Source organism: Photinus pyralis, unplaced genomic scaffold (assembly GCF_008802855.1).
Source record: "Photinus pyralis isolate 1611_PpyrPB1 unplaced genomic scaffold, Ppyr1.3 Ppyr1.4_LG9, whole genome shotgun sequence".
NCBI lineage: Eukaryota > Metazoa > Arthropoda > Insecta > Coleoptera > Lampyridae > Photinus > Photinus pyralis.
In genome coordinates, this window is record NW_022170878.1 from 15,511,133 (window position 1) to 15,526,717 (window position 15,585).

Genomic DNA, 15,585 nt, shown 5'->3' on the forward strand with positions numbered 1-15,585 from the left:
ATGCCAAACCGATATTTTTCCTGGACGCGTCCTTACTATTTTTTTTCTAGCACGCCTACAAAATAACGTTAACAGTTTAAATCTTGCGATTATTTCCGAATGCGGGGTTTCTAACAATTCAGGGCGCTGGCCACTGGTCACACCTACAGAAACCGTTCGAACTCTTGCGTTGCGGATTTTTTTAAATAAATCGTAATGTGAAATGTAATTTCAGACTTCAAACAGAGAACGCCGCCAGTTCCGCAAACAGCAAACGGTTCCTTGCTTCTATTACAAAATTGTTGATAAATTTATTAATAGTAAACGACTAATTAGATTGACCAAAACTTATTTCTCAGAAAAACAAAGCACTATATCCTTTCCTCTATAATGATATCGACAACGACGTGGGAACGATCATTTTTTTTATAGAAGGATCTACAATCTAAGATCGATATTTTAGGATCAACAATCTAAGATCTAGAGTATAAGATTTACAATCTAGGATCAATAATCTAGAACCTACAATCTAGGATCTGAAATATAGTCCACAATCTATGATCTGCAATATATGATCTACAATCTACGATCTAAAATCTACAATCTACGATCAACAATCTAAGATCTACGATCTACAATCTACGATCTACGATCTACAATCTACGATCTACAATCTACGATCTACAATCTACGATCTACAATCTACGATCTACAATCTACGATCTACAATCTACGATCTACAATCTACGATCTACAATCTACGATCTACAATCTACGATCAACAATCTAAGATCTACAATCTACGACCTACAATCTACAATCTACGATCTACAATCTACGATCTACAATCTACGATCTACAATCTACGATCTAATCTACGATCTACGATCTACAATCTACGATCTACAATCTACGATCTACAATCTACGATCTACAATCTACGATCTACAATCTACGATCTACAATCTACGATCTACAATCTACGATCTACAATCTACGATCTACAATGTACGATCTACAATATACAATCTACGATCTAGTCAACTCTCTACAATCTATATCTACAATCTACGTTATACGATCAACAATCTACGAACTACGATCTACAATCTAGGATAGACAATCTGGAATCTTCAATTTAGGATCAAAAATCTAGGAACTACCATCTATGACCCACAGCCTAGCATCTAAAATTTAGGATCTACAATATAGGATCTAACTCTAAGAGCTACTATGTAGGATACGCAATCTAGGATCTATAGTGTCGTATCGTATGGGTGGCGGTCCCTAGGTACAGACATGTTCAGGGTCAAGACTATATAATCCACAATCTAGGATTCCAATCTAGCAACCATATAGGATCTACAAACTAGGGCCCACAGCATATAATATACAATCTAGTTTTACAATATAACATCTAGAACCAAGGATCTGCATCTAGAATCTAAGAACTTTAATATAGAACTTATTATCGAGGATCTACAAACTATGATTTACAATCTAAGATATACAATCTATCTAATATCTACAATTTAGGGAACGCACTAAGATGTGCAATCTAGGATCTTTAATCAAAGATAGACAATCTGGGATCGACAATGTAGGATCATAAATCTAGGATCTACCATCTATGACCCACAATCTAGCATGCAACATCTAGGATCCACAATATAGGATCTAAATCTAAGATCTGATATGTAGGATCTACAATTCCGGATCTACAATCTAGGGTCTACAATGTAGAATCCACAATCTAGGATCTACATTCTATGATCTACAATCTAGAATCCACATTCTAAGTCTAGGATCTGCAATCTATTATTTACAATCTAGGATATACGGTCTAGGTTATAGAATCTATGACCTAGAACCTAGGACCTACAATTCAAGATTGACAATCTAGGATTTACAGTCTGGAATCTAGAATCTACAACTTGTGTCTTTTACCTCCGCCTTGCTATCTGCTCCATGACCGTCTTCTAAGTCCTCCCTCTACTACTTTGTTCTCTCCTTTATATGTCTTCTCTGTCTGGACATTACCTACACTTTGATAAATGTATTAATAGTAAACAACTAATTAGATTGGCCAAAACTTATTTCTCAAAAAGCACTATATCTTTTCCTCTGAAATGATATCGACAACGACGTGGGAACGATCTTTTTTTTTATAGAAGAGTACAGTCTAAGATCGATATTTTAGGATCATTAATCTAGAACCTACAATCTAGGGTCTGCAGACTAGGATCTACAGTCTAGGATCTACAATTTAGAGCCTACAAACTAGGATCTACAATCTACGAGCTACAATCTACATTATACAATCTCGATTTACTATCTATCATCTACGATCTACAATCTGCGATTTACAATCTAGGATAGAGAATTTAAGATAGACAATCTGGAATCGCCAATTTAGGACCAAAAATCTAGGATCTACCATCGACTACCCACAGTCTAGCATCTAAAATTTAGGATCTACAATATAGCGTCTAACTCTAAGAGCTACTATCTAGGATCCACAAACTAGGATCTATAGTTACGTATGGGTGGCCGTCTATGTGACCTTCACCTAACGACTGTCGTGGTATGACTGCTGAGACCGTCAGATTTACATCCGAAGAATTATAGGGTCTACAAACCACAATCTGGGATCTATAATTTAAGATATACAGTCTAGGATCTACAACCAAGGGTCAAGAATCTAGGATTGCAATACAGGAACTACAATCTAGGATTTATGGACTAGGATCCACAGCATATAATATACAATCTATTTATCTATTATAGGATCTATATCAAAGGTCTTAGATTGTAGATGTAGATCCTATCTACAATCTAAGACCTTTAATATAGCACTTATAATCGAGGATCAACAAACTATGATTTACAATCTAGGATCTACAATCTATCAAATATCTACAATCTAAGATCTACAATCTAGGATCTACAATCTAGGATCTACAATCTAGGATCTACAATCTAGGACATCTGTCTGGATATCATCTGCATTTTCATTTTTTCACCTCTTCGTTTGGCCTCTACTGCTCCCTTCAAAAGCTCAGCCAGCGTCATAAAGACCTTTCAAGGTTTAGCTTTCAGCCATTCTTGAAAACTAGGGCGCTCTTAAATAGAAACGTCTCTTATAGACTGGAGAATTCACAGAGACCCTTAAATATTAAAGGTTCCTTTGTTATAGGTCTTTAGAGAGCTTTTATGGTTCTTACTGCTTAAAGAATAGAAAAAAATTTCAGAGGCTGGGAACTCCAAACCCTTGCCGACGTTTTGAGGCTGATTTCGACTGATTTAAAGACTTTTACAAAACCCTTCAAGGCATTTGTCTTAAACACTCTTAAACCCTATGCAGGATGTTTAAAACCTCTGGTTTTTGAAACAATTAATGGATTCCAAAGCGTTTGGAAGGTATTTGCAATCTCTTCCAGACCGTTAAAGGGCCCCTAAAGGCTCCAAAAGCTCATTCTGGAGTCCGCATTTAATGTTACGTATTATGGACTATCGATTATGGATTGCGGACTGTGGAGTATGGACTATGGACGATGGACCACAGATCCCGGGTCTTATAGATCATGGATTCTAGATTTCGTAGTTTAGAATTGGGCTTATGCGCTGAAAACTGTAGGTCTTAGACTGTTCCGGTAGACTGTTGATGGTATACTGTCGACTATAAAGTGAAGAATATGGAAAGCTCGCTAGAATAATTCTGACCCAGACCTTTTGGTCATGTAAAATACATGAAGATTGTGTTATCGCCCGTCAGACTGGCGCCGATTATTCCCAGGCAAAATGCGGATTCAACCTGAGCGCAATTGAGTTGGCGTTGATGTTGTCTGCACACATTCAGAAAACTGCCGGCGTCAGTGTCACTAGTGACGTTTACACTTGACAGTCTGAACTATGGCCGTAAATACCAAAGACTTGGCGCCATTACAATTTCCAAAAATTCACCCCGAACAAGCGGCCCGCGAGTTCTTGCACTCGAAGGCGTTTGACTCTGTGGTCAAGTAAGCTCAATTCTCACTTGCCCTTTTCCCGAAACGATCGTTTCAGGAAGTGTCCGGAATGGGACGTCGCGCGCGCCGATCCCACCGGCGAGCTGGTGCTGCAGAAGCGCGAACTGCACAATGCCGAGGCGCGGCTCGCCAAGAAAAAGGAGGAAGCCGTTCGGAAACGCGAGGAAGTCGACGCGCTCTGGCGAAACCTGGACCAGAAAGAGAACGTGCTCAGATCTAACTTTGTCAAGTTCAACCGGGTAAGTAGCCGGTGGGCAGTCGCGATGATAACTCACTCCTTCCGAAGTTTATCAAAGAAAACCAAGAGAAGCGCGAGCGCGCCGAGAGAAAGCGAACCGAGGCGACTGTCAACGCCAACAAAACTGAGGTCGCCATTTACAATTTGGACTTGGAGTACAAATACATGGCGGACATTAAGTCGAGAATGGAGAAGAACATTAAGAGCCATTGGATGTACGAGGTACATTGCGGGGTGTTAGTTCTCCTTGTTTAAGAGTGTCTTGCAGGACTACCTGTTGAGGGTGACGAAGTCGTACCCGATCTTTCGCACGTACGACGCGATCTTGGACCGCTACGAAGCGTTAGCGGAGGCGAGAAAGGTCCTCTCCGATCGGCAGGAGGAAGACTTGAGCACGCTGGAGGAGGCGAGAGCGAACGTGATCAAGATGACGGAGTCGAAGACCTTGGAGGTGATGGGGCTGTATAACTTAATCGCCGAACTGCAAATTCGCTACGAAGTAGCCAAGACCAAGGCCTTGCATTGGGAGACGATGGTTGCGCGCATCAACTCCGAGCTAAAGGCCAGATTGGAAGATCTGCAAAACGTAAGGCAGGCCTGTTGGGCTTTGTATTTGTCGATGTGTTCTCGGAAGGAGGTCGAGTCGAGTTTGTCCGAGGAGAACGTTGAGCACCAGTTGCTCTTCATCAAGTCCACAATGGGAGAGCTTAAGGGCATTACTAAGATTGCTCAACGAAGAGCCAACAAGGAGCTACTTGCGAAATCAGACTCAAACAAACAGAAATGAATCACGCCTTTGCAGGAATACACCAAACAATTAGCAATAAACCTTCTTTCTTTAATTTAAAATTGGTTTGCGATATCGTTTGCTTGGTTCATCGGTCCTATTGGATCTTCTCTCCTACCTTCTCGTTGCTCCTTTTTCCCTTTGCTGGTTCCTGGTAGCTCTTTACTCCTTGCTATTTATTTCTCTGGATCCCTGCTTCCTCGCTTCTCAGTGTTCGTTTTTCGTGGCTCGTTGCTAACACCTCTGCCTAAAACATCATCTCACGGGCGATCATCACATCTACCCATGTCCGTTCTTCTTCTTTAGGAGACTGACCTTACAACTTTTCGGTTTTAGCAACACAGCTCGGATCTCTTCCCTTCTTGCGAGGAGAGGTAGAGTCCATAATTTCAAACAGTTCCAAGATTGGGCTACTAGTTCAAAAGTTACAGCCCTTTGAATTTTTTTTCGAAATTGGTTTCTAGTCTACAACTTTTGAATGAGAAGTCTGATCGAAAAAGTACGAATTGTTTTGGATTCTACGCACCAAAACTAATAAGAAACAGTGTTTTCCCGAGAAATTTTGGTGCAGTCGATTTTTGGTAAAAAAGGAAGGTTATACACTGCCTTTTTTTGAGCCCCGAAAAAAAATTGTCTCAGATCGATCCGGAAAAAAAATTTTCTTATAGATTGTGACTTGCCTATAAGTTGATTTGATATCCAGGCTGATAATGCATTTTTCGTCACTTAGCCGGTCTAAAATAGCTGAGATATATAGTAAAGGATAGGCGTCTTTTTACATATTTATTATCCAAAATCGACACCGAATCTATAATAATCGGTATCGGCATCGGTATTACCTAAAATTCGCATTAAGTAGCACTTTGAAGGGTGTGGGTTACACTACTATTAAAAAAAATGGCTACCAAGGCCATATTTTCTTTTCAAGGTCATCAAAGTTTAATGACTTCAGTTTTGTCATATTCTATTTCATTTTCAAGGTCATTTTTCATTTGCAAGTTTATCCAAGATCAATGATCTTCATTTTTCAAGGTTATCAGAAGTCGAGTGCCCCATTTTTTCTCCCATTCAGCCTTAGGGACTGTTGCGGTTTTTTGGCGTAAGGGACTGCAGAATCTTCCTTTACTGACGAGTACTCCATACTCGGAAAGCCGTTGGTATCAAATTTTATGGCTTCTTTCCAAAAATGAAGAAAGTCCATACCAACCAGCAAAAAATACTCCCAGGATGCAACTTCTATTCAGCCCTACGGACTTTCGTGATGTCCTTCTATAAAAGACTTCCGAGTGTTTGGGGAAGAATGCAGAACTGGGAGTACTCCCCTCCCACCCCCAAGCCCAAATATCTCCAGTTGTTTAGGGGTTGGTTACAGATTATTAAACTATCAAAAAAGCAAAAATGTTCGGTGTACTACGTAAAGGAACAACCCCCGCAATGTAAGAGTGCTTTACATGCAGGTATGAATGTCTTAAAAAATTTCGCAAACCTAAAGTAGACGGAAATTTATTAATAAAGGGTTGTTTAAGGGTTGGTTACAGATTATTTAAACATAATCTATCAAAAAACAGAAATGTTCGGTGTACTACGTAAAAGAACAACCCCCGCAATAGAAGAGTGCTTTACATGCAGGTATGAATGACTTAAAAAAGTTCGCAAACCTAAAGTAGACGGAAATTTATTAATAAAGGGTTGTTTAAGGGTTGGTTACAGATTATTTAAACATAATCTATCAAAAAAGCAAAAATGTTCGGTGTACTACGTAAAGGAACAACCCCCGCAATGTAAGAGTGCTTTACATGCAGGTATGAATGACTTAAAAAATTTCGCAAACCTAAAGTAGACGGAAATTTATTAATAAAGGGTTGTTTAAGGGTTGGTTACAGATTATGTAAACATAATCTATCAAAAAAACAAAAATGTTCGGTGTACTACGCCAAGGAACAACCCCCGCAATATAAGAGTTCTTTACATGCAGGTATGAATGACTAAAAAATTTCGCAAACCTAAAGTAGACCGAAATTTATTAATCAAGGGTTGTTTAAGGGTTGGTTACAGATTATTTAAACATAATCTATCAAAAAAACAAAAATGTTCGGTGTACTACGCCAAGGAACAACCCCCGCAATATAAGAGTGCTTTACATGCAGGTATGAATGACTAAAAAATTTCGCAAACTTAAAGTAGACCGAAATTTATTAATAAAGGGTTGTTTAAGGGTTGGTTACAGATTATTTAAACATAATCTGTCAAAAAAACAAAAATGTTTGGTGTACTACATAAAATTCAGCCATTAGCCAGAGCTAGAGCTACTAAAGTAAAACTCATCTGAGCTACGCAGGTATATATATATATATATATATATATATATATATATATCAATATAACTGCCACACATTGTATCCTATTGTATTAGGGAAGGTCCCAGTGAATTGTCCTCCCGCGGGGTGATTCTATACTGTTGCCTTCCTTCTATTTGTCCTCGTCCGCGTCCTCGCATTCGTTTCACTTTTTGTCTTTGTCTCAGCTTCCTTCTTCGTTCTAGTATCCGAGCCGTGTCTGTGTTTTCGTCTTTGTCCTTGTCCCTGTCATCGCTCTGGTCTCCAACCTCGTCTGCTTTCTCTTCTTCTTATATTTTCATCATTGTCCGCTTCTATGTCCTTGTCTTCGTTCATGTGTTCGTCTTCCTCTTTGCATTTGTCTGCGTCCTTGTCTTGGTCACCATATTCACCTTGCTCTTCAAGTTAGTCTTCCTTCTGGTCTTCAATTCTGGAAACCTTTCATATCAATACTTTTGAATGGAACCTAACGATTATAAACAAATCCTTCAATTCAAGCGATATCATCTGTGCATTAACATAATTTACCTCTGCTGAAGGTGACCAGTGAGCTGGGCTAATTGTTTTTTAATTGCGGATGCAAAAGGTTATATATAGACCGACACGTTCCCCACCGCTTTCACACGAGAAATGTACGCCATATTTTTGCTGTTTGCCTCGTTGGGATTCGTAATGGCGGTAAGAAAGTCTTTAAGCGGCGGCGCTCCGTTTTGTTGAAATCGCACAACTTTCAGCAATTCCACCAGGACACCTACGTCATCGAGCACGATCGGATCGAGATATTGAAATTCAACAGGTCGTTCGTCCGTCGTCCGGACTTCCAGGTGCTGTACTTCAACGATACTGTGAAGATGAAGGCCCTAAACGCTTCCGGTTACTTTATAGCGCCCATTCAAAACAAAGTGAAGGTAATATTCATGTTGGCCGTTACTGGTAAAATAATAGCGTTCCAGATGGAAGTGACCGTGTACCGATTCGTCGGTGGCGCTTATCGAGTTTTTCCCATCAACGTGACGCTTGACGGTTGCAATGAGAACAAGAGGAATTTATTCGGTTTGCAGTCCATATATCAATACACCAACTTTAAAGGATGCCCTGTCCCCATTGTGAGTCGCTAACATGTTCAAGGTCGATCTCATGGCATTTTTAGGGTTACCTGTATCTGAAATACTATCTGATCGAGTATGAGAAGTTTCCACCCCATGTACCCTACGGGAAGTACAAGCTGTTCATGGAGGTTCATGCTAACGAGGGCGCGTATTTTATTGGTAACGGGAATTGGTATGGGTCTATTGTACCAAAAAGGAAGGATTAGTTTTTGTCGCGAATGTTTTGAGCAGGGTTGCACAGGTTGTATTTGCACGATATGGAAAAAATAAACGATATCGTAATCAAACTCATTCCCCACCACTTCGCTGCAAGCCCTACATCAAATCAAATAAATAAATAAATTAAATTGCGGTACTAAAGGCAACTGGTGGTAGACGTAAGGCGTATAAAAACAAGACGCGACGGAACCAATCAACATTCAAGCCGAGTTCCACCCTTTATTTCCCGCACCTTCTGCATTGTTTCAATTGTGAACCGTTTGAACACTCGTTTCTAAACTGCAAATATCCCAGAAGTTCCGCTTCCGAAAACAATCCCCAAATTCGAACCCGGAACTTAAACCTTCGGTCAGTCACAGAAGAGAGAACTCTTGCCGGATATCCGCTGACAGGCGTCACCAAGAGAATGACTGATTTTGTTTTAGGTGTGGTAAAGATGGTGTAGTATCTCAAAATTGTTCCTGCCGGTTTTGGGAAAACGAGTTTCGTCAGTGAGGAGAACGCAAGGATCGTCACATATACCGGCTGAAATCCGCAATCTGCCATCTAGGAGGTGGATCAAATGTCCCGAGACAGTTTTTGGAGTTACGTCATAGTGCTAGAGAGCAAATACCGATTTTGTGTAGACTACCGCCAAACTAATCAGTAAATATATTAAAGACGCGTATCCTTTACCGATCATGTAATGAACTTTAGACAAGCTAAGAGAGACAAGGTAAAAAATACCGTTAAGCGGAGACAGCAAACCCGCCCTTTTCCAAATATAGGTCCAGCCGAGTCCCTTGAGGAACTAAACGCATAAGAAATGAATTTGATTATGTCAACGTTTATTTTTTCCACATTGTGCCAAGGCAACCTGTGCGACCCTGGTCAAGGCACTCACAACTAATTTTTCTTTTTTGGTACAATAGACCCATACCAATGCCCGTTGCCAATAAAATAGGAGCCATGGCCAGCATGAATGTCCATGAACAGCTTGTATTTCCCATAGGGCAGGTGTGGCGGAAACTTCTCCTGCTCGAGAAGGTAGTATTTCAGATACAGGTAACCCTGAAAGTGGCATGAGATCGACTTTGCAAATGTCGGTGACTCACAATGGGAACAGGGCACCCTTTAAAGTTGGTGTGTTGGAGTATCGACCGCAAACCGAATAAATTCCTCTTGTTTTCATTGCAACCGTCAAGCGTCACGTTGAATGGAAAAACTCGATACGCGCCACCGACGAATTTGTACAAGGTCACCTCGATCTAGAACGCTATTATTTTAACAAATGACGACCAACATAAATTACCTTTGCTGTGTTTTCTATGGGCGCAACGAAGTAACCGGAAGCGTTTAGCGCCTTCATCTTGACAGTGTCGTTGAAGTAAACCACCTGGAAGTCCGGACGACGGACGAACGACCTGTTGAATTTCAGTATCTCGATGCGATCGTGCTCGATGACGTAGCTATCCTGATGGAATTGCTGAAAGTCGTGCGGTCTCAACAAAACGGAGCGCCACCCCTTAAAGATATTCTCACCGCTATTACGAATCCCAGCGAAGCAAACAGCAGAAATACGGCGAACATTTCTCGTGTGCAAATGGCGGCGAACGTGTCGGTCTATATATAACTTTTTGCATGCGCAATTAAAAAACAATTAGCTTATGCTCACGGGTCACCTTCAGCAGAGGTAAATTATGTTAATGCGCGTATGATAATGTTTGAATTGAGAGATTTGCTTTTAATTCCTATTCAAAGGGCAGAAAAAAGTTTTCGGAATTGAAGACGAGGACGAAGACGTAGATGAGAATAAAGACGGAGACTGAGACGAAGAGGACAAGGACAAAGCGACGAAAACTACGTGGTTATCCTTTGGTGCGATTAACATTTCCGTAGTTCGAACGGGAAAAAATCAAAAAAATTCATTGTATATATTATATTAATTAAAGAACGCCTACAACATCGCGTCTGATTAACGCAGACGGCCATCTTTAATCGTTAATTTAACCTAAGAATCAAATAAAAACTAAAATCATGCCCAAAACGGCCAACACAATTGTGCTACGTTGCAGTTTCCACGACACTGAAATGATCTCATGCCGAATTCGCAGTTGTAATCAAATAGCTCTAATTAAGATAACTAATAACTAATTTTATTTATTTTATTAGCCGGCAGAATGCTCAAAACTGATTTAAAGGGAATTCCCATCTTTGCCACAGATGGAAAATTCTTACCTCAGACCAGGGAAAAGCCTCTATCGGAGCAGAGAGACTTTGTTCCGAGGGGTCTCCATCCATCATCATCGACCTTGAAGGGGTGTCAGGCTACCGCCACCCGATTAAGATGAGCTTCTGGTTCATGTGACAGTTCTTGACACAGAAAACGGGTGGGGAGGCAGGCAGAGTGAGAAAAGGAAACTTCACTCAGTTAGAAGATTTCCGGCACTTAATATTCATTTCCAGACTGGAAAACTTTTTACCTTCTTATGAGGTCGCCATGGAAAATTTCTTTTACGACACACCAGACAGGTACAAAAAAACATCGAGTCTTTAATCATCTCTGTATGTTGCATTTTTGTCTTGATTTTGGGGTATAACTGTTGGGCAATAAAGAAATTATTATTATTAAAAAGGACATTTCTAATTACAGGCTCAACGTCAAAATTCCAACTGATCAAAATCCATAAAATAAAACGGCACGTACTGAATTTACCTTATTTATACGACGTCTAAAACTACCCTTTGAACCGTTCAACCTTGGGTAACTGGACCCCACGGTAACACCTTTTTCCACAAACCGTTTAGTCTTCAGGACTCTCATGACAATTGATCGGCAAGAATGATGAGATCATCTTCTCCGACGTGGAAAGCCTAGAAACTGGGGGCCTGGGGGGTATGGAATATCCTCCAGCAAACGAAAGAGTCGATGACCATTTTATGCTAGAGCCTCAGTATTCTGATGGTATTCTGGATGTGGCAATGGAACTAGTGGGAGGTATTCCATACTCCCCAGACCCCACGCACCTTTACTGTTTGCTGCCGCTGTTAATTTTTCGACAATACGGGGGAGAGAATGTGATAAACCGCCCCCAGGAACCCTCAAACGAGTTCTGAAGACTAAACGCTTTGTAGAATGCGTTACCGGGGGGTATGGAATACCTCCCAGCAGACTACAGGTCCTTTGCCATTTCCAGAATTCCACCATATAGGACTTTCTCGCTTTCTGGGGGGTTTCCAGACCCCCCGGTGTTAATTTTTCGGCAACACGGAGGGGAGGATGTGATAAACTTTCCCCAACAACCCTCCAGCGAGGTATGGAATACCCCCCAGTAGACTACAGCTCCTTTGCCATTTCCAGAATACCACCGTAAAGGACTTTCTCGTTTGCTGGGGGGGTTTTCCATACCTCCCAGACCCCCCGGTGTTAATTTTTCGGCAACACGGAGGGGAGGATGTGATAAACCTTCCCCAACAACCCTCCAGCGAGTTCTGAAGACTAAAACGCTTTATAGAATGCGTTTCTGGGGGGTCTGGGGGTATGGAATACCCCCCAGTAGACTACAGCTCCTTTGCCATTTCCAGAGGGTTGTTGGGGAAAGTTTATCACATCCTCCCCTCCGTGTTTCCAAGAAATGAACATCGGGGGGTCTGGGGGGTATGGAAAACCCCCCCAGCAAACGAGAAAGTACTTTACGGTGGTATTCTGGAAATGCCAAAGGAGCTGTAGTCTACTGGGGGTATTCCATACCTCGCTGGAGGGTTGTTGGGGAAAGTTTATCACATCCTCCCCTCCGTGTTTCCAAGAAATGAACATCGGGGGGTCTGGGGGGTATGGAAAACCCCCCCAGCAAACGAGAAAGTACTTTACGGTGGTATTCTGGAAATGCCAAAGGAGCTGTAGTCTACTGGGGGGTATTCCATACCCCCAGACCCCCCAGAAACGCATTCTATAAAGCGTTTTAGTCTTCAGAACTCGCTGGAGGGTTGTTGGGGAAAGTTTATCACATCCTCCCCTCCGTGTTGCCGAAAAATTAACGCCGGGGGGTCTGGAGGGTATGGAAAACCCCCCAGCAAACGAGAAAGTCCTTTATGGTGGTATTCTGGAAATGGCAAAGGAGCTGTAGTCTACCGGGGGGTATTCCATACCCCCCAGACCCCCCGGTAACGCATTCTATAAAGCGTTTTAGTCTTCAGAACTCGCTGGAGGGTTGTTGAGGAAAGTTTATCACATCCTCCCCTCCGTGTTGCCAAGAAATGAACATCGGGGGGTCTGGGGAGTATGGAAAACCCCCCCAGCAAACGAGAAAGTCCTTTACGGTGGTATTCTGGAAATGGCAAAGGAGCTGTAGTCTACTGGGGGGTATTCCATACCCCCAGACCCCCCAGAAACGCATTCTATAAAGCGTTTTAGTCTTCAGAACTCGCTGGAGGGTTGTTGGGGAAGGTTTATCACATCCTCCCCTCCGTGTTGCCAAGAAATGAACATCGGGGGGTCTGGGGGGTATGGAAAACCCCCCCAGCAAACGAGAAAGTCCTTTACGGTGGTATTCTGGAAATGCCAAAGGAGCTGTAGTCTACTGGGGGGTATTCCATACCCCCCAGACCCCCCGGTAACGCATTCTATAAAGCGTTTTAGTCTTCAGAACTCGCTGGAGGGTTGTTGGGGAAGGTTTATCACATCCTCCCCTCCGTGTTGCCGAAAAATTAACACCGGGGGGTCTGGGGGGTATGGAATACCCCCCAGTAGACTACAGCTCATTTGGCATTTCCAGAATACCACCGTAAAGAACTTTCTCGTTTGCTGGGGGGTTTTCCATACCCTCCAGACCCCCCGGCGTTAATTTTTCGGCAACACGGAGGGGAGGATGTAATAAACTTTTCCCAACAACCCTCCAGCGAGTTCTGAAGACTAAAACGCTTTATAGAATGCGTTTCTGGGGGGTCTGGGGGTATGGAATACCCCCCAGTAGACTACAGCTCCTTTGCCATTTCCAGAATACCACCGTAAAGGACTTTCTCGTTTGCTGGAGGGTTTTCCATACCCCACAAACCCCCCGGTGTTAATTTTTCGGCAATGCGGGGGAGAGGATGTGATAAATCTTCCCCAAAAGCCCCCAAGCGAGTTCTGAAGACTAAACCATTTTTAGATGTTGTTACTGGGGGTATGGAATACCCTCAGTAGGCAGCAGCGTCAGCTTTATCATACTTTTCTGGAAATGGTATACCCCCCAAAGAACGAAAGACTCTCATGATTGGTGTTGGGAAAGAATTATGAGATCATCTTCTTCGTATCACAGAGAGCTTTGAACCTAGGGGACCTATACTTACTCGTAATATGTTTACTCGCGGTTTATTCACGGAAGGCGTATTACGTTCAAGGTTCATACAAGTACAAGGCTAAGAGAACTTCTGAAAAAAGTGATCTTTCAAATGTTAATTGTTGATTAAGCAAATTATCACTTACGTTTCTGGGAGCGTGAGCAATTTTTATTATTTGTTTAAAACAAAGAATTTGAGCACCTTGAGATAATTTTCCAGAATAGAACCAGTCAGCCTAACGCAACCCTTCGAAGATGATGAAAACTTTCTTGATGGGTTTATTGGTCGCCTACGTAGCCGCAGTGGACTTGCGTAATATGCACCACTGGTCCCTTACACAGAGGTATCTATAATGAGAGTCGATTTCCAGCACCCAATTTTCCGATTTGCAAACGGCAGGATCCCAAACTTGGAGAATGCGTTAGGGCTGCCACTGTGGAGGTCGCTCTGATGTTTCTAAAAGGTAACGTTTAGCAATTTACGTTTAGCAACGTTTGAGATCAATTGGCAGGAATACCGGAGCTGAAGCTGGGCAAAGCGTTGCCACTCAAAATTGAGAGGATGTCGGTGGAGGAGGGTTACGGGATCGTCCAGGTGGTTCAGCATTACAGAAACGTGGAAATTAACGGTATTGATCTGCTCACGGTGCAAAGGGCCGAGTAAGTGGTTCAATTCGTTGTGCTCCCTGGAGTTCTTGAACTTTTAGTGTTACTGCAACGGATGACTCCCTTAACCTGACGCTGACGTGTTATGGGAGCGAACTTCGACTTGAGGCGGACTATGATGTAGACGGACACGTGCTAATCCTGCCGGTTGTTGGAAACGGAAGATGTACCATTACGTTAAGTAAGTTGGAAAACTTCCAAACGGGTTGGGGAGATTGACGATGTACTTTTCTAGTAAACGCTACCGTCACGCTTGAAATGTACGGAGTCGTGGAAGGGGGGTACCTTCAGATAAGGGCGCTCAAAATTACTCTACAACCGAAACTTGTGAAACTGCGGTACGACAACCTCTTTGGTGGTGATCCAAGGATGGGCGAAGAAATAAATCACATATTGAACGAGAATTGGAGCGACTTGTTTCACGACGTCAAGCACGGTTACGAAGAGGCCATTGCTCAGGCGATAGGGCAAGTTGTTCAAGCTCTATTTAAACAAGTTCCCTATGATAAGCTGCTACCCTTGTAAGTTTCGAGGAGGGGATGTGAAATAGGCGACTATTTCCCATCAATCAACTGGGGGAAACGCATCTTGAAGAATACCACATTATCTGCGCTAGCTATAGTCACAATGTACACAAATAAACCATGCAATATGGTTTCATTGTTTTAATTGTAAGCAGGAGGGGCATTCGTGGGGGAAATGGAATCCTTGCACTCTTGCGATGATTTTTCAAGTTGAATTTATATTATTTTTAAAAGCTACGCATACCAACGATCGCTAGCCTTACCCTAGGGGAATTTTCCATTACGAAGAAGCTTTGGAGAAAGACGCCAGTTTCAAACAATAATTTTAAGTATCAACTTAAGTCTCCGATTTTCTTTATGTGTAATTTAACAGAAGTTAAGTGGGGAAGGTTCTTTAAT

General features: G+C 42.1%; 4 protein-coding genes across 4 annotated transcripts; 3 read left to right on the forward strand and 1 right to left on the reverse strand.

The window, feature by feature from the left end:
* The first annotated feature begins 3,776 nt into the window (after positions 1-3,776).
* On the forward strand, positions 3,777-5,054 carry LOC116181284 (coiled-coil domain-containing protein 42 homolog). The gene is made up of 4 exons (XM_031501593.1): positions 3,777-3,998; positions 4,045-4,246; positions 4,294-4,467; positions 4,514-5,054. The coding sequence occupies exons 1-4, from the start codon at positions 3,892-3,894 to the stop codon at positions 5,030-5,032; spliced, it is 1,002 nt and encodes a 333-aa protein (XP_031357453.1). The 5' UTR covers positions 3,777-3,891; the 3' UTR covers positions 5,033-5,054.
* A 2,718-nt stretch (positions 5,055-7,772) lies between these two features.
* LOC116180010 lies at positions 7,773-8,683 on the forward strand. Its single transcript, XM_031499832.1, has 4 exons — positions 7,773-8,046; positions 8,103-8,276; positions 8,322-8,474; positions 8,519-8,683. The coding sequence occupies exons 1-4, from the start codon at positions 7,999-8,001 to the stop codon at positions 8,681-8,683; spliced, it is 540 nt and encodes a 179-aa protein (XP_031355692.1). The 5' UTR covers positions 7,773-7,998.
* An 829-nt stretch (positions 8,684-9,512) lies between these two features.
* On the reverse strand, positions 9,513-10,360 carry LOC116181150. Its single transcript, XM_031501428.1, has 4 exons — positions 10,218-10,360; positions 9,988-10,161; positions 9,791-9,943; positions 9,513-9,746 (listed from the first exon to the last, which is right to left on the reverse strand). The coding sequence occupies exons 1-4, from the start codon at positions 10,263-10,265 to the stop codon at positions 9,582-9,584; spliced, it is 540 nt and encodes a 179-aa protein (XP_031357288.1). The 5' UTR covers positions 10,266-10,360; the 3' UTR covers positions 9,513-9,581.
* A 3,818-nt stretch (positions 10,361-14,178) lies between these two features.
* Positions 14,179-15,317, forward strand: LOC116180965 (protein takeout-like). The gene is made up of 5 exons (XM_031501160.1): positions 14,179-14,309; positions 14,368-14,460; positions 14,509-14,656; positions 14,704-14,843; positions 14,898-15,317. The coding sequence occupies exons 1-5, from the start codon at positions 14,252-14,254 to the stop codon at positions 15,185-15,187; spliced, it is 729 nt and encodes a 242-aa protein (XP_031357020.1). The 5' UTR covers positions 14,179-14,251; the 3' UTR covers positions 15,188-15,317.
* The last annotated feature ends 268 nt before the right edge of the window (positions 15,318-15,585 follow it).